The following is an 18,448-nucleotide window of genomic DNA, read 5'->3' on the forward strand; positions in this document are numbered from 1 at the left end:
TGAAACTTGCACATCTCTCATGGTGGGTAATAAAGCTCTTTCAAAACAGTTTGATGAGACAAATTAGGCCAGATCATTCAGGAGGCCAAGGCAATTTATCAGCCCACACAGTTGAAATAACATGTATCATGGGCATTATTACATCCCTGTGTTTATGACAGCTTTTCTAAACCTACCAATAAAGTGAAATGCTTGCAATAATCACAATAAATTATAAATGGCTCAAGTTTGAAATGTTTGAAATGCTGATTTTATTGTTGGTTAACAATGCGCTGTTTGAAACAAGTGATACAAACATTTGGTATCCGTTGTTGCAGAGGGAACGACAAGGATATCATTACAAGAAGAATGAATCCTTCCATTTTCTTCCCTGTTTTTCTCTTTGCACATCTCATATTTTGAGGCATCCAAGATGATCAAATTTGCAAATATGCTTAGATTTTTCATATTTTGAATATTAAAAAAATAACCTAACTGTCAAACAGAAGCAAAAAAACAACAGCAGAATTTTAATTTTCTGAGCCAGACAGCTAATTATATTGTATATTAAATTCCACGTGGTGCCAATACACCTTTACTTGCTTTCAAAAACAGTGTCCTACACTAATGGCATAAATGTTTAGCTTAGACTGTTGCAGTGGGTAATAGTAAATTTGTACCGCCTAGTAAGCTTTTATTCACTAGGGTTTACCAAGACACTTTGCAAACATTTGCATGCAGCCAAGATTTTCACGACTGCCATGACCTCCCAATGAAAGGGTGGCACCAAAAACACATATTTAATAAAAAAAAAACAGTGAGAGAGATTATGAGCAGAATGAGAAAACCAACAACAAGAATGTGTGCAGAGATCTACTATTTCCAGCATTTGGATAATTTACCTCTCTAGGACCACAATGACACAAAAAACTGCACTGATATCATGGCGAGAAACACTTTGTTCTTTTTTCTTGATTCTCTCTAAGTAGATAGTTGACAAATTAGCGTATTAATACCCCTTATGAAACTGTGTTGAAAAATATAAATCTGTGGTTTAACTGCACTTTGGGTACATGGCAGATACAAATTTGGAGCACCTGGACATAATGAGGACACCTGATGTTAGAACTAAAGCAAAAATGTGAAGATGCACCAAGAAATCTGTTGGTTTTACAGCAGTTTAAAGCGGTTTTTGGTGTGGACACTGCTACTGAGTGAAGATGACCTTAAGTTAGATAATTTAAGTGTAAGACAGATGTTAGTAATTCTAGTTTAAAATATCAACTTCATACAAAGGCCTTCCTTTTCTCTCATGATAAAAAACTGATGAGCATTCATGGCAGAGATGAGTAAAAAGCATTTTAAACACTGTTTTTATGTTGTCGTATATTACTGTTTGTCAAGACATATCATAACAAACGGCTGTATTTTTGTCATTCAAAGCTTTGTGAAAACTAAAATGATATACAATTTTTTTTTTTCATTTCAGGCATACCATATAGAGAAGCTGGTTCCTACATGTACCAGGCCAGATTAGCTTTATAGAACGGGTATCTCGAGATGGAATCCTAATTGCCTGATTGACTTTTAAAAATTAAGACTGGATCCATCATCAAAGTAGGTCTATCTATATGTGTGGGTAGGTGGTGAGTGTATGCAAAGAAACAGGTGTGTTTGGGTGAGTGGCTGTAAGTGAGCAAGTTTGTCACCTGGACTTGTACAGTTGTTAGAGTAGCCAGAACGGCAGAAGACCTTCAACACTCAGCAACCAAACCACCAAAGGACAGGTGGACTCAACTCGGGAAGGCCACAGCAGCCCCAGATAGACAGACACAAGGTATCACCCCGCATAGGTATGTAGTCACTAAAGCACAGGAGCAAAAGCCCCCAGACTAATGAGGCACAGGGTGAGACGCCGCACAGCCCAAGCTTGGGATTTATCCCTGAGCGGGAGCAGTTTGGAAGAACCTGGGCCAGCCAAGCAAAGTGAGCCCACTGCCAGCAGCCCAGGACCCGGAGACCCGCCAGACCAGCCAGTACCTAAGGCACTACGCAGGCTCCGACAAGTGCACCCAGCCTCCAAAACCCCCACTGTCCACCCAGGCATCACACAAATCCCTTAACCACCCTCCCAACCTCACACCCTATTCAGCCCAACCCATTCCCCCACACCCCCAGCTCACCAAGCCCTAGCCACCATGGCCTCCATCTCACCCACTGGGCCAGGGTTGCCGGGGAGGCATCCCCCACCCAGCGCGGGATGTGTTCATGAGCAGCCACCGTACTGGGAGCCAGATCAGGCCCCAAGACACCCATGGACCCCTAACCCACCCATACCAGCCAGGAGTGGCAGCAGGCCAGACAAGAGGGCACCATGGCCCAAGCCCGCGTCAGTGCTGGCAACTGCAGCACCCAAATGCCCAGTCTGCCTGGGGAAAGCACTGCCCTTGTGGCAGCATTTGCATACCACTTGGCCCTTGATGCTGAGGCTGCAAAGCCCATACCCCCAAGTGATGTATTTAAATATTGGAGACCAAACCAATTTGAATTTCTTCTGTTGGTTTTTCTTAAAAGCAGACATTCTGTCCATAGAAATGAAATCTGGTGACAAATGTTTTCAATAAATTACTTTTAGCCAAAAGCCATAGACCGAGGTACTGTTCCAGAGAGCATGTAGATACAGTAGTTGTCAGTTAAATCTCCAGTGCAGTTTGGACATGTGTTCACATGTGTTCATGAGTGAGAGACCTATTTGGAACATACTTTGTCCTGTGTAGTGCAATCTATGAAGGATTTTGCATCGTGTAAGCTGAAGGTTGGCATTTTGGGTTATTCTAAAAGCGTTTGTGCAACTTTTACTTCAATTCAATTCGAAGATACTTTATTAATCCCCGAGGGGAAATTAGAATTCCAAATTTCTGAAGTTCTAAACTTCTAAAGTTAAAATCTGTACTGGTAGATAAATCAACATCCCTTTTACTAAAAGGATGTGAGATTTTTAACTCTACTTCTGAAAATTTTGTGTAAGTTTTTGAGAGTAACTTTGGAAGTTGAAGTTTAAGAAAGCTGGTTATTAATAGAAGTCTTAGGTTTAATTGTTTAATCTTAAATTTGGAATGGATACTAGATTTTAGTCACATGAATCTCCTAAAATACTAGAGGGAATAGATCCTCATCCATCAAATATGTCCTCTAAATGCTTTATTCCTTTACTGTTCAATGTTAAAAAGATAAGCGGCCGTCTATTTTACGGGATGTCTGGGATGTTCCAAATGGGTGTTTGTCAGCATAGGAGAATTGAAGAACAATTTATTTTGAGATATTCCCAACAGGTTGTCAGAGATGTACCATATTGATGCTTCTAAAACAGCTATGCTGCTTAATTATAGGGCTGATAAATAAAATGTCTACAGATTTACTTATATAGTGTGTGTTCAATTTGTATCCATAACCTGGGGTATTTCTCCAAAGATATATTGTAATCTATGTGCCTGGTAATATTTATAAAAGTTTGGAAGTTCCAGTCCTCCAAAACTTTTATTCTTTTGTAAAGTTTTATAGTTTATTTTATAGTTTACTTTAGGGAGGACCATCATTTTAATTGCAAACACTTGGATACAACATTCTGATCGCTGCATCTCTGAAAACAGGCCAAAATTTCATTCCGTTTTGCCAGGGATTTTATGTTTTTATTTTAAAAGTAAACAATTTTAAAACATTTTTAACTTTCTGGTCATTTTTAAATGTGCTCACATCAAATTTCTTTATGTTAAAAGCAAAAAATGATGAACAATCCATCCATCCATTTGCTATACCCGCTTCTTCCATACTGGGTCGCGGGGGAACTGGTGCTCATCTCCAGCAGTCTACAGGCGAGAGGTGGGGTATACCCTGGACAGGTCGCCAGTCCATTGCAGGGAAACACAGAGACACACAGGACAAGCTATCATGCAGACACCCATTCACATCTAAGCGCAACTGAGAGAAACCAATTAACCTAACTGTGGGAGGAAGCAGGAGTACCTGGAGAGAACCCACGCATGCATAAGGAGAACATGCAAACTCAATGCAGAAAGACCCTCGGCTGAGAGTCCAACCCAGGACCTTCTGGCTGCAAGGCAACAGTGCTACCAACTGCGTTGCCGTGCAGCCTCAAAGAAAATATAAATGACCGAAATATATTCAGACTTCAGACCCCTCATTTCAGTCCATCTACTCAATATGCAACATGTTTAACATAAAACATTTTGAATGATAGTATCTGTTAATTTAATCATGAAGCAATCTAACTTCTGATTATTTTATTTAGCTGACCTAAATTAAAAAGAAAAAAACTTTAAACATTCAATGTAAGATTAAATGTATGTGGCATCTTTTAAAAATATTAATAAACTGCACATTTAAGTAGATTTTGGAAGCTGGATTACTAATTTCAGTGTGAGGGGTTTTATTCAGTGTGGTTTAATACACTGTCCTCTTTTTAAAGGCAGTGTGAACAATACTGTTGCCACGGGGGATGGTTTGCATGCGGTCTATGAACGTGTAGGTGGGTGGTACAGTGTCATAGTAAAGAGTGCATAAATGCCAGGATGCAGGATTCCCCACATTGTAAAGACAGTGATCAAAGTTATCGGCGTCATTTGTGAAGATTTTGAGTCTTACCAGTGTATATACTATAAAAGCAAATAAAGTATTAAAAGGAAGATCCTCTAATTTCCAACACATGGTAGTGTCACAATGTCCATCTGTTTAATTATTTCTTAACACATACAGTAACTGAGCTAAATACATGGAAGCAACTCAGTGCAATTAGCATTTAGTGAAAACAACTTGCTGAAATTTAAACCAAGCATCAGAATTGGGAAAAGGGGGATATACATGACTGAGCACGGTTGTTGGTCACAGAATTCAGAAACTGCAGATCTACTGGGATGTTCATGCATAAGCATTTCTAAGGTTTACAGAGGATGCTCCAAAAAAGAGAAAATATCCAGCGAGCAGAAGTAGTGAGGATTGAAATCCCTTGCTGCTGTCAGAGGTCAAATGAGAATGCACACACAGGTTGAAGATGAAAGAAAAGCAACATTAACTAAAATAATTTATCTTTCCATCCAAAATATGTGAAATGCCATCTTTGAATGTGTGACATATCAAACCTTAAAGCAGATAGACTACAGCAGCAGTGCAATTTTTACAAGTTCACTGTAACAATTTTCTGGTTTGATGAGTCTTAATTTCAGCCAGAATTTGGCATTAACAATATGAAAACATAAATTGATCCTGACCATCCTGACAACGGTTCAGGCTGGTGGTATAAGGGTTCGGGGGATGTTTTCTTTGCACGCTTTGGGCTCCCTGATGCAGATTGAGCATCACTTAAATGCCACAGCCTGCCTGACCACTGTTGCTAACCATGTCTATCCCTTTATGACGATAGTGTAACGGCCTTCTTATGGTTACTTCCAGCAGGATACTGCACCATGTTACAAAGCTCAAACCCTCTTAAAGCAGTTTCTTGAACATGGTAATCAATTCACTGGGCTCAAATGGATTCCTCGATCACCAGATCTCCATTTAGCATAGCACCTTTGGAATGTGGTAGAACAGGACATTTGCCTCATGTGATGTGTTGCCGACATATCTGCAACCACTGTATGGTGTCAATAAGGACCAAAATCTCTCAAAAATTGTTCCACCTTGCTCAATCTAGACCTTAACAAATAACAGTAGTTCTAATGGCAAAATGAGGTTGTACCACAAAGTAGCTATAGGTGCATTTAATGAAGTAGCTGTTGAGTGTATGCTCACATATAACAGCTTGATTATTTTATACTTTAGAGAAGCACTGTTGTGATATAATGTGAAACATAAAAAACATTAATGGTAAATCATCTATTCACTAGAAATTAATATTTTAAGCCCTTACTGTAGAGGTTCTGAGGTTCTGTCTTTCCTGTCTTTTAAAAGACAGGATAGACGGTTTCATATATTGATACAAAATATATTTGGAAATATATTTTTGCTGCGCAAGGAATGGTATAATTGAATTAACCTTTTAAAGCACCTTGAGAGGACGTGTTGTGAATTGGCCCTATATAAATAAAACTGAATTGAATTGAATTAAAAGTAAGATACTTTCCTCCTACCATGTTGCCAAAATGACTTTATCAAACCAACTTTCTTTTGTGACAGACATTTTTATTTATGAGATGTGTAACTGCAAGAAATATAGTGATATGACTGCTCATGTTTCTCATGTAAAAATTAGTTACCAATTAGATAAAACTATTGCATGTAAAAATGAAGCATAGGCATTGTCTCCATCGCAATATACACTCCCCGGCCACTTTATTAGGTACACATTGCTAGTACCGGGTTGGACCCCCTTTTGCCTTCAGAACTGCCTTAATCCTTCGTGGCATAGATTCAACAAGGTACTGGAAACATTCCTCAGAGAGTTTGATCCATATTGACATGATAGCATCACACAGATGCTGCAGATTTGTCGGTTGCACATCCATGATGAGAATCTCCTGCTCCACCACATCCCAAAGGTGCTCTATTGGATTGAGATCTGGTGACTATGGAGGCCATTTGAGTCCAGTGAACTCATTGTCATGTTCAAGAAACCAGTCTGAGATGATTCATGCTTTATGAAATGGCGCGTTACCCTGCTGGAAGTAACCATCAGAAGATGGGTACCTTGTGGTCATAAAAGGATGGACATGGTCAGCAACAATACTCAGGTAGGCTGCGGCATTGACACGATGCTCAATTGGTACTAAGGGGCCCAAAGTGTGCCAAGAAAATATCCCCCACACCATTACACCACCACCACCAGCCTGAACCATTGATACAAGGCAGGATGGATCCATGCTTTCATGTTGTTGATGCCAAATTCTGACCCTACCATCTGAATGTCGAGGCAGAAATCAAGACTCATCAGATCAGGAAACATTTCCCAATCTTCTATTGTCCAATTTTGGTGAGCCTGTGCGAATTGTAGCCTCAGTTTCCTGTTCTTAGTTGACAGGAGTGGCACCCGGTGTGGTTCTCTGCGGCTGTAGACCATCCGCCTCAAGGTTCGACATGTTGTGTGTTCTGCGTGCCTTGGCTGTAAGGAGTGGTTATTTGAGTTACTGTTGCCTTTGTATCAGCTCGAACCAGTCTGGCCATTCTTCTCTGTCCTCTGGCGTCAATAAGGCATTTGCGCCCACAGAACTGCTGCTCACAGGATATTTTCTCTTTTTCGGACCATTCTCTGTAAACCCTAGAGATGATAGTGCATGAAAATCCCAGTAGATCAGCAGTTTCTGAAATACTCAGACCAGCCCGTCTGGCACCAACAACCACGCCACGTTCAAAGTCACTTAAATCACCTTTCTTCCCCATTCTGATGCTCGGTTTGAATTGCAGCAGATTGTCTTGACCATGTCTACATGCCTAAATGCATTGAGTTGGTGACATGTGATTGGCTGATCAGAAATCTGCGTTAACGAGCAGTTGAACAGGTGTACCTAATAAAGTGGCCGGTGAGCGTATGTTTTATTAATATACAGCCATACATGGTTTGTGGATATATTGCAGTATATAGAAGAATAAAAGCACTAGTTTCACATATATGGAAATGTATTATATAATATATTGCATCATATTATACAATATGTTGCAATGTATTTTTGTTTTGTAAGGGACGAGCAGCATGGTAGACGGGAAAAGGAATGTTTTTGTAGGTCCTTCCTTCCAGTAGCTGTAAGACTATAATCATTACAGCTCACAACAAACCTAATTGTTGTTTACATCTCTGCTATCAATTGTGGAGTTTTCCATATTGTTGTAACTAGTCTGTATTATTGCAGTTTGTGCATTTGTTCAATTATTTTCGGCAGTTCCACATCTCAATTTGCAAATGCCATTTTTCATAACTGTAAGGTTTCTCAGATGTTGTACATTTAACCTTACTGTACATTCCTATTTTTATTTTTATTAATATTGCTTATATTTAGTATATCTGCAATGCCCCCTTTTGCTTGTCACTTTGCTGCACTTTCCTCAGTGGGGAAAGACCTGAATTTCCCCACCGGAGGACAATAAAGATATTTCTATATTTATTGTAAAATTTGACATAAACATATAAAAAATAACACTTAGAAGATCAAAATATTAGGGCTGTGTGTAAATGTTATACTTCCTCTAAATTTGCCTGAAATTATTTGTTAAATACAGGCATAATTTCCCTGTACGAACATCTATTGTTTAAACTGAGAATTGAAGTGAGTGTTTTGCTTTGAAACAGGAGACACATTCATGGTCACGGTAACTTGTGCAACATCCTTGTCCAGCAAATTTGATGACCAATAAACCAGGGGTTCCCAAAGTGGGGGTTGGGACACCCCAAGGGGTTGTGAGACACCAAGGGAGTGGGAGGTCGCAAGATTGTTTTCAGAGTCATTGTGATGTGATCCCTGAGAGTATGGAGGACCAAAAGGGACAAAATTAAAGAAAAAAATATATTGTGAAATAAAGAAATGTGCCATAAAATGAATAAATGTACTATAAAATGTCCTATTAAATAATTTAATTATACCATTTATTTATTTATTTGATACATCGTTAAATAATTAAAAATTCCATTAAATTCTGACACTTTATGTTTGTTTATTAAATAAATATATAGAGAGTCAAATAACTATATGTACTCGTAGAGGGTCGCCAGGTCGCCAAATTAAAGTTAGCCAGTCTCTGATACTGGCTTTTTGGGGGTCACAGGCTGAAATGTTTGGGAACCCCTGTCATAGACAATGATCAAAATTTATATTGTCACAGAACAAGGCATCGAAATTGAATGTTACGATGGGCATGGCAATGCATCAACCATACAATATTTCACTCTTGAAAATGTTATGTCTCCACATTCAGAAAAGACAAAACAAGAAAATGTCGCTATTGTGTATTTGACCTTCTAATGCTTATGAATGTAATGACCAAGATAGGAAAGTGAAATGATGAACTATAAGCAAGCTTTAACTTCTTTCAGGACCAGTGGACCTCGAACTCTCTTGAGTCTCCAAAACATAATTTGCTTTTTTGTTTTTTTTCCAGGATGAAGTCCATTTTTAAAACCAATAAAATCCTATAGTTGTTACAGTTAACCCCAACATATATGTTTCTCACCTGGTGATCTGAAGGTCCACGGCTCATCGTCGTCAAAGTGTGTGTCGCCAGCAGTGAACCTCTCCCCAGGGAAAAAGGCATGTGCCACTGTTCCTCCAGGTCCGTCAAAGGGGTATCCATCATTGTGGTCGGCTTTAGTGAAGTCAATCTGAATGTCTGCGTTGCTGCCGGCCACCTCGTGGAAATTCAGAGGTGCAATGTCACTCCAAACCTTCAAAGCATAGTACATGAGGGCCCGAACTGTGTCCCTGCCAAGTAGGGCTGAATCTTTTGGATAGGTTCTCAATCTGAAAGAAAGACAGGGGAAGCATCTTAAATCTAAGAAAAGAGAGAAAAAGGATGAGCGGAAGAGGGAGAAGAAAGGGGAGTTAAGATGGAAAGAGTGAAACGGGAGGAAAGTGGAGGGTTGACTTGGCATGAATAAAGTAAAGCAGAGAAGAAAAGAACTGAAACAGCATTTGGGGCACTTCTAAAGTTAGCATTAATACTTAAAAGAGGGCAGAGCCAAACCAGATGGTGAGAGCGTTATTCAGATAAAGCAGAAAAGTAAAGTTCTTCATATTGTGGCATTATCGAAACTTAATTAAAAATTTACGAGACCCCATGAAGAAGTGTAAACGGTCTTAAAATAAATATTTACCTAACCGAGGCCATGTTTTTGCTAGTGTTGGTCTGTTATGAACGGATTATGGTTTTATTTTCAGACAAGGTGTGTATTAGGGGAAGACATTGCCGATTAGATCTTGGTGGTGATGCAGAGCACCATCTGGATCCAAGATTTTTTGAAGGAAACTTCATCACTCCCAGACCATGGTGCGACAACTTGGAATTCCCACATGGTTCATCACCTTGTCAGCAGCTGACATGAAGTAGCCAGAAATCATCCAGAGTATAGCCCATCAGTATGGAAAAAAGCTGACATGCATCAATGACCCTATTGCCTTGGTGGAGGTCTGAGTTTGCTGAGTGCTTTTCTAGTTTTAGAATTAAATTCGCATTTAAAAAAAATCTAAGTAATCTGGCACACCTATTGGCACTCATAACATTTCCTATTAAATAGCAACTGAAGTATTTCTTTAGATTTATACTTTGCTTATTTTAAGTTAACCAGAGTGTTTAGGAACTGGTCTGGTGTAAGAATATGATGCAACAAAGAGGCCCATTTCTACTCTCCAAATGGGAAAGACGAGACAACATCAATTAATGCAGAAGTGTACTTCTTCATACTTTAGGGAATAGCTACACCCATACCCTACTCATCATCTGCAGTGGCAGCAAACATTAAAAAGTAAAAAACTGCTAAAGGTGTGACAAAAAATCTGGATGAGGACCAAGGTATGCCTAGAAAAAGCTGTTTCTACCCTGCTGTCGCAACGCCACAGAAAAGTAAAAAATTCCCAGTTTGCTAAACAACCCTGGGACTCTAGGTAGGTGTGTTTTGTTTAGATGGTTAAGATATATATTTTTTGTCAACAAACACTTCAAGTGGGAGTGTTGTGAAGGAAAAGATAACACCTGATTCCCAGTGATAAGTATGGCGGAGGATCTGTGATGCTTTGGGCCTGTTTGTTTTCAAAAACCTTGGGAAAACTGAAAGAGGGCCTAGCATTATGAACTTTTTCAAAGTCTGGAGATTTAAAATAAAAACATAATGGACACTACCAGAAAAATAAAATAAAACATTTGACTGGAAGATGTTTCAGTGCAACATTATTTTATTGAAATAAAAGATTAATTTATCTTAAAACTTTTTACACGTTATCATCAGGGCTGCCAATAAGGGTTAAAAATATAAGAGGTTTTGATAAAGTGTGAAATTTTTTTATCTTAGAAATAGATTTATTTAATAGATTAATTAATGTAGACACTAAATGTATCTTAACTGAGATAACATGTAAAGCTGACATTTGTTTTAAGAAGAACTACAGTATAAAAGGCATATGGATATACTGAGTTATTCTTATTTTTATTGTCTGCAGCTCCTGTCACAGCAGTGAATTCAAGCTGCCAACTGATGACTGTAGGATGTGATGCATCCCCACCATCTGATCTGAAAGTGGTGCCGTTATGCACGCCCATCCAATGTGTTTAACCAAACTGCCACAAAATAATACAAGTGGGATCCATGTATGACTATGTAAACTGTAGAAGATGTCAGATAGTGACTAATTAGTCATGTTTTGAAAAAAAGGCATAGGTAGTGCTGGGAAAGAAGTAGACACAAAATACAATAGAGACTGGCAGCTAAAGAGCTGGATAGAAATGGCTCTGAATTTAAAGCAGCATAAAAGCACAAAGGTCAACTACACATTGTTTGCCACTGATGGAGACCTGCATAAAAAGTCCTGTTTGCATATTAACAGCAACTCCATTGGTTTTTGTATTTCATGGTCAGGTAGCCCTGCTGCTTACATATAATATGCTGAACATACAATGTGCCTTTGTAGAGATTATAGAGTCAGCTTTTGGGAACAACCCATAAGTTATTTTCCCCGTCTTTCCCATTTCCTTATTAAGTTTTTATTCTTCCTCACATCACGTCCACAGCTCTGCAGCCCTTACCTTTTTGACAGCTACAAAAGAAATGGGACATGTCCAAACTGAAAACCACTCAGACATCATGCTAGGTTTTCCATTTTTCAGTTCTCTGATGGTGTCTTTTGTCCAGTACATTTTCTTTCCAGTCATTGATGTCCTTCTATGTCTTTGCTTCTGTATGATAGACTTACTTTCTGTGTCACTGCAAGCACTTTTTGGTCTAAACAGTGTGGTTGCTACAGGCCACTGTAGGAAATGTAACCAGTGACAGAAAACATCAGTGGAGTGATCTCTGCCTCAACCATCTTTCAATCTGCTTGGAAATCACTGAAGTGACAAAAAGTTGTAAGTTTTAAATGTAAAAACATGCACACACAAGACAGAGCCAGAAAATATGGATGCACCGGTTGCAACAATTCACATGGTAAACCTGCAAAAAATGTACTGGTTTGTATAGTGTCTTCCAAAAAAATAGTAATTCTGCTTACATTTTGTCGCATTTATATACTATACTCTGGACATTTTTATTTGCAAACTCATTATTTGCATCTCAGTCAAACTGGATAGGGAGTGTCTCTCACAAACTAAGTTTAAGTCTTGCAACATATTCTCAACTATGGTTGGATCTAAACAATTCCATTATAGCTCTGGCTCGATGTTTAGGATCACTGTGCTGCTGAAAGGTAACCTCCTTGCCTCCACAGTCTTAAGTCTTTTGGAGCCTATAACAGATTATTTCATGATTACCATGTATTGAGCTCCATATATCTTTACATGAAGAAAAGCATCCCCACAGCATAAAGCTGCAATCAAGGTTCATGTTGGTGATGGTGTGTTTAGGTTAATGTGCAGTGTTAGGTTCTCACTACATATATTTTTTAATGTAGGCCAAGATTTTTCATTTTGGTCACGTGATCAGAGCACTTTCTTCTACATGTTTGCTGAGATGCCTAGATGGCTTCTGGTAAACTTTAAATGGAACATCTTTTGGTTTTCTTGTTAAACTGTGGCTTTCTTCTTTCCAAATTTCTATAAAGACCACCCAAGCTGTGATTTTCTATAGATCTAATAGCTCTTTCTATTTTTAGATGATGGACTAAACAGTGCTCTCTGAAATGTTCAGAACTTGGGACATTGTTTTATAACCTTACCTTGCTCTAAATTCCAAAGCTCCCTACATGTACCAAGATTAAATTACATGTGGGTAAACACTGTCTACTGCTTAATATATTTAAGGGTATTACAGTATCTATTTCTATTTGTAAAGAAAATTTTAAAAAAAATATTATTTTACCATTTTACAATTAGGTGCTACTTTGTATAGGTCTACCATACAATGTCATTACAACACATTATTCTGGTATTGTAAAATGGTGGCATGAATTCTTTAAAAGGGACCTAATGTACTGGAAATAGCCTACCAACTCATTATACTTTCAATTTGTTAACATACCACAATGTATAAAACATGTCAAAAATTTCAAAATTACATACATGGTAATCTATTGGTGAGCTAAATTACCATCACAGTTATTTCAGTACCTTTTTCCACTGTTGCAGCTTTCCTCAAGTCAGTCAGTGATCAATACTTATTTTAAAATGCAGACAAAAATAACTAGAACTGTATTATTGTAAGGCCAGGTGTCCCACCTTAAACAGACAAATTTTGCAAGCTCTAACAGAAGCTAAGTCTGAGGGGAAAACATTCAAAAATACAATTCGTAAATTGAAAGTGGGCAAGTGCCCACATCCTGGGTCTCAGCTTTGCATGCACCTGCACCAAAACTTCAATGACCATCTGTTAGAACACCTGCATTACTCAATTCTACTACAGTTTACTTAGAAGAAAAGACAAGAACACTGAAAAGGAAAAGTTAAATCTGGGTGACAGGTAATCTGTGTGTGAGATGAATGTAAGCATATATTTGTGTGAGCTGGGGTTCTTTCTTAAATTCTGCTTTAATTCAACCTGTTTAGTTGGTGTTTTAATCCATCCTATTTCAAAAACAGATTTTCTCTTCTCAGAATGTGTGCCAGCTTCATGTCAGAGAACAAAATTAGTTGCAACAACAAATGAGATCACAATAACTCTACATCACCCAGTTGTTAAATCCAAACAGCCAAGAAAGTTAAGTAAATCTGGCTTGTTCAGTGATGTAATCTCTGATAACGAACCCATTCACTGTTGCAGCAGTAGCATTATAGAATAGCTTAGCTTTCTATGTTGACACGTAAAAGTCTAGTTTACCAGACCTATAAGCCAGTTTATTGCACCACACCAATTATAACCTATAGCAGATACAAAATGCTGCTTTAATTCTTAATGATGCAACAACGCTCATTTACATGCATACGCATAAAACCACTTTCACCAGAATACCTGGGTGAAAAGATGTAGGAAAAAAAAGTGCATCCAATTATATCCCTAACTGTAGCAGAGGAAAACTGAGGCCAGACGTCTTATATATACTGGTCCTTCTCAAAATATTAGCATATTGTGATAAAGTTCATTATTTTCCATAATGTCATGATGAAAATTTAACATTCATATATTTTAGATTCATTGCACACTACCTGAAATATTTCAGGTCTTTTATTGCCTTAATACGGATGATTTTGGCATACAGCTCATGAAAACCCAAAATTCCTATCTCACAAAATTAGCATATCATTAAAAGGGTCTCTAAACGAGCTATGAACCTAATCATCTGAATCAACGAGTTAACTCTAAACACCTGCAAAAGATTCCTGAGGCCTTTAAAACTCCCAGCCTGGTTCATCACTCAAAACCCCAATCATGGGTAAGACTGCCGACCTGACTGCTGTCCAGAAGGCCACTATTGACACCCTCAAGCAAGAGGGTAAGACACAGAAAGACATTTCTGAACAAATAGGCTGTTCCCAGAGTGCTGTATCAAGGCACCTCAGTGGGAAGTCTGTGGGAAGGAAAAAGTGTGGCAGAAAACGCTGCACAATGAGAAGAGGTGACCGGACCCTGAGGAAGATTGTGGAGAAGGGCCGATTCCAGACCTTGGGGGACCTGCGGAAGCAGTGGACTGGGTCTGGAGTAGAAACATCCAGAGCCACCGTGCACAGGCGTGTGCAGGAAATGGGCTACAGGTGCCGCATTCACACTTTTGAACCAGAAACAGCGGCAGAAGCGCCTGACCTGGGCTACAGAGAAGCAGCACTGGACTGTTGCTCAGTGGTCCAAAGTACTTTTTTCGGATGAAAGCAAATTCTGCATGTCATTCGGAAATCAAGGTGCCAGAGTCTGGAGGAAGACTGGGGAGAAGGAAATGCCAAAATGCCAGAAGTCCAGTATCAAGTACCCACAGTCAGTGATGGTCTGGGGTGCCGTGTCAGCTGCTGGTGTTGGTCCACTGTGTTTTATCAAGGGCAGGGTCAATGCAGCTAGCTATCAGGAGATTTTGGAGCACTTCATGCTTCCATCTGCTGACAAGCTTTATGGAGATGAAGATTTCATTTTTCGGCACGACCTGGCACCAGCTCACAGTGCCAAAACCACTGGTTAATGGTTTACTGACCATGGTATCACTGTGCTCAATTGGCCTGCCAACTCTCCTGACCTGAACCCCATAGAGAATCTGTGGGATATTGTGAAGAGAACGTTGAGAGACTCAAGACCCAACACTCTGGATGAGCTAAAGGCCGCTATCGAAGCATCCTGGGCCTCCATAAGACCTCAGCAGTGCCACAGGCTGATTGCCTCCATGCCACGCCGCATTGAAGCAGTCATTTCTGCCAAAGGATTCCCAACCAAGTATTGAGTGCATAACTGTACATGATTATTTGAAGGTTGACGTTTTTTGTATTAAAAACACTTTTCTTTTATTGGTCGGATGAAATATGCTAATTTTGTGAGATAGGAATTTTGGGTTTTCATGAGCTGTATGCCAAAATCATCCGTATTAAGACAATAAAAGACCTGAAATATTTCAGTTAGTGTGCAATGAATCTAAAATATATGAATGTTAAATTTTCATCATGACATTATGGAAAATAATGAACTTTATCACAATATGCTAATATTTTGAGAAGGACCTGTATATGTTGTCTTCCATGTGTTCAGCATTGTGAAAGGATTTAAAATGGTTTTTAAACTAACCCACACTCAAAAGTGAACTGTAGTCTCATGGATGAAAATGGTTGCATTTGATTACTAATTTCAGCCTTGGATAGGCTATAGTTTACACTTCACAGAGCTTGGTGCAGCTCTTTGAAGTGTAAACTACATTACCTCTAAATTAATGTCTTAGTGCTGCCTCATATTAAAATATTTGAATGCTACAACAAACAGGTGTATTTTACTGTGAAGCAGCAACTGTAATACGCAATGACACCTGATCATGTTAGACATGTCTTGACAATGGTTCAGTATTATGAAAAAGAAGAATGAAAAAGAACAAGTTAGAGGGTCCAATGTTTGCATCTTCAAAAAAATTCTACTCTTGATGATAAAAAAAAGACCATTATTGAAAGAAACTTGGTCAGCAATCTGTATAATGTCAATCCCTCCAATAAAGAAGAGCATGTTAAGAAAGCGGTATAGCAAGGAGGTCATGTGTGGGGACAGATGCTCATATCCACATCAGAACTACCTTCACCATGTAGATGGGGCTGCTCAAAAACATCTAAGGGGTACTATGACAGTTGAATAGACCGTTGAATAGACTCATGATAGATAATGCTCTCTGTGGCACTCTCTTTTCATTTTATAGCCCCATTTTATGTCACTTCAAAAATTTTAAACTCTCTTTCCCTCTCTCCAAACAGTTTACTTCATGAAATACCATTTGTTGTGTTCACTGTTGTGTCAAGTTTATTTCAAGTTTCACATTTACCTAGTTTTATTACTAATGTGAATCAAATGCCGTTGTCAATTCAAGTTTCAAGATTATCTAAAATGTAAAGTGAATTGAAAATAGTTATTTTTCTCATTTGATCCAATACATTGATGTAGAAGTCAGTTCAGGTTTCAAGCGTAATTTATAAATAGTTATTTTACTCTTGTGATCAAGTTTTAAAAAGAAATCTCAATTCAAGTTTCCAAATCCATATTCTAGACATCAAAGTAAATTGAAAAAAAGGATTCTGACCTAAGCCTGGCCTACTTCTACTCTAAGCCCCATACTTGTCAATAATATGGTAGACAAACCAATCAGGCCTTCAATATCAGATATATATCACTGATCAGAAAATGTATAAGAAACAAGTTGCAGTGGTGGCCATTTTGAAAAATGACTGTCATGGGGCTCATGTTGAAAATTCAGAGTGGCTCCATTTCACCTTTTTTATGGGATGCCTTTGTCCATAACTGTGGCAAATTTTGTGAAATTTCTAGCTAAGCTGCCCCACTAATTTAGGATAATACTGTTACTGCAGTTTAAACGTCTTATAGTTAGATATGGGGGACAGTACTACAGTTTACTGCAGTCCTACTGCATATTTTTATGGAGAAACCTTACACATCTTCTGCTGCTGCAGAGTATTATTCAGTCCATTTTGCTATACTGTTCTACCTGTTTTTACACCACGTTGTCAGTTGCAAATATAAATAAGCTTCTCAAAATCACTCTAATAGCATTAAAAATAATCTGTTCCCCTACACCAAGAATCACAGAACTCAATGACAGAGCAATGGCTATCATACACAGGCACGCTCACAGATACACCCACAGGTGTTTGGATTCTGGTACGCAGATACACAGATGTTGTATATTGTTCTATAATGAGCTGCAGTTACTAAATACATCTTATATTCATCAGTATCGTGTACGTTTCTGTAACAATGCTGTTGTTATATACAGTACAGACCAAAAGTTTGGACACACCTTCTCATTCAAAGAGTTTTCTTTATTTTCATGACTACGAATATTGTAACTTCACACTGAAAGCATCAAAACTATGAATTAACACATGTGGAATTATATACTGAACAAAAAAGTGTGAAACAACTGAAAATATGTCTTATATTCTAGGTTCTTCAAAGTAGCCACCTTTTGCTTTGATTACTGCTCCGCACACTCTTGGCATTCTGTTGATGAGCTTCAAGAGCTAGTCACCTGAAATGGTTTTCCAACAGTCTTGAAGGAGTTCCCAGAGATGCTTAGCACTTGTTGGACCTTTTGCCTTCACTCTGCGGTCCTGCTCACCCCAAACAATCTCGATTGGGTTCAGGTCCGGTGACTGTGGAGGCCAGGTCATCTGGCGCAGCACCCCATCACTCTCCTTCTTGGTGAAATAGCCCTTACACAGCCTGGAGGTGTGTTTGGGTCATTGTCCTGTTGAAAAATAAATGATGGTCCAACTAAACCCAAACCGGATGGAATAGCATGCCACTGCAAGATGCTGTGGTAGCCATGCTGGTTCAGTATACCTTCAATTTTGAATGAATCCCCAACAGTGTCACCAGCAAAGCACCCCCACAACATCACACCTCCTCCTCCATGCTTCACGGTGGGAACCAGGCATGTAGAGTCCATCTGTTCACCTCTTCTGCGCCGCACAAAGACACGGTGGTTGGAACCAAAGATCTCAAACTTGGACTCATCAGACCAAAGCACAGATTTCCACTGGTCTAATGTCCATTCCTTGTGTTCTTTAGCCCAAACAAGTCTCTTCTGCTTGTTGCCTGTCCTCAGCAGTGGTTTCCTAGCAGCTATTTTACCATGAAGGCCTGATTCACACAGTCTCCTCTTAACAGTTGTTCTAGAGATGTGTCTGCTGCTAGAAC

At 38.9% G+C, this 18,448-nt stretch overlaps 1 protein-coding gene across 2 annotated transcripts in view; it reads right to left on the bottom strand.

The window, feature by feature from the left end:
* LOC124873140 (matrix metalloproteinase-17-like) overlaps nucleotides 1–18,448 on the bottom strand; it is a 134,978-nt gene that overhangs the window by 47,188 nt on the left and 69,342 nt on the right. For both annotated transcript variants that reach the window (XM_047373668.1, XM_047373669.1), the window contains exon 4: nucleotides 9,154–9,440. In XM_047373668.1, coding sequence (XP_047229624.1) covers nucleotides 9,154–9,440 — 287 coding nt within the window. The remainder of the gene's footprint in view (nucleotides 1–9,153; nucleotides 9,441–18,448) is intronic.

Source organism: Girardinichthys multiradiatus, chromosome 8, assembly GCF_021462225.1.
Source record: "Girardinichthys multiradiatus isolate DD_20200921_A chromosome 8, DD_fGirMul_XY1, whole genome shotgun sequence".
NCBI classification, from domain to species: Eukaryota; Metazoa; Chordata; class Actinopteri; order Cyprinodontiformes; family Goodeidae; genus Girardinichthys; species Girardinichthys multiradiatus.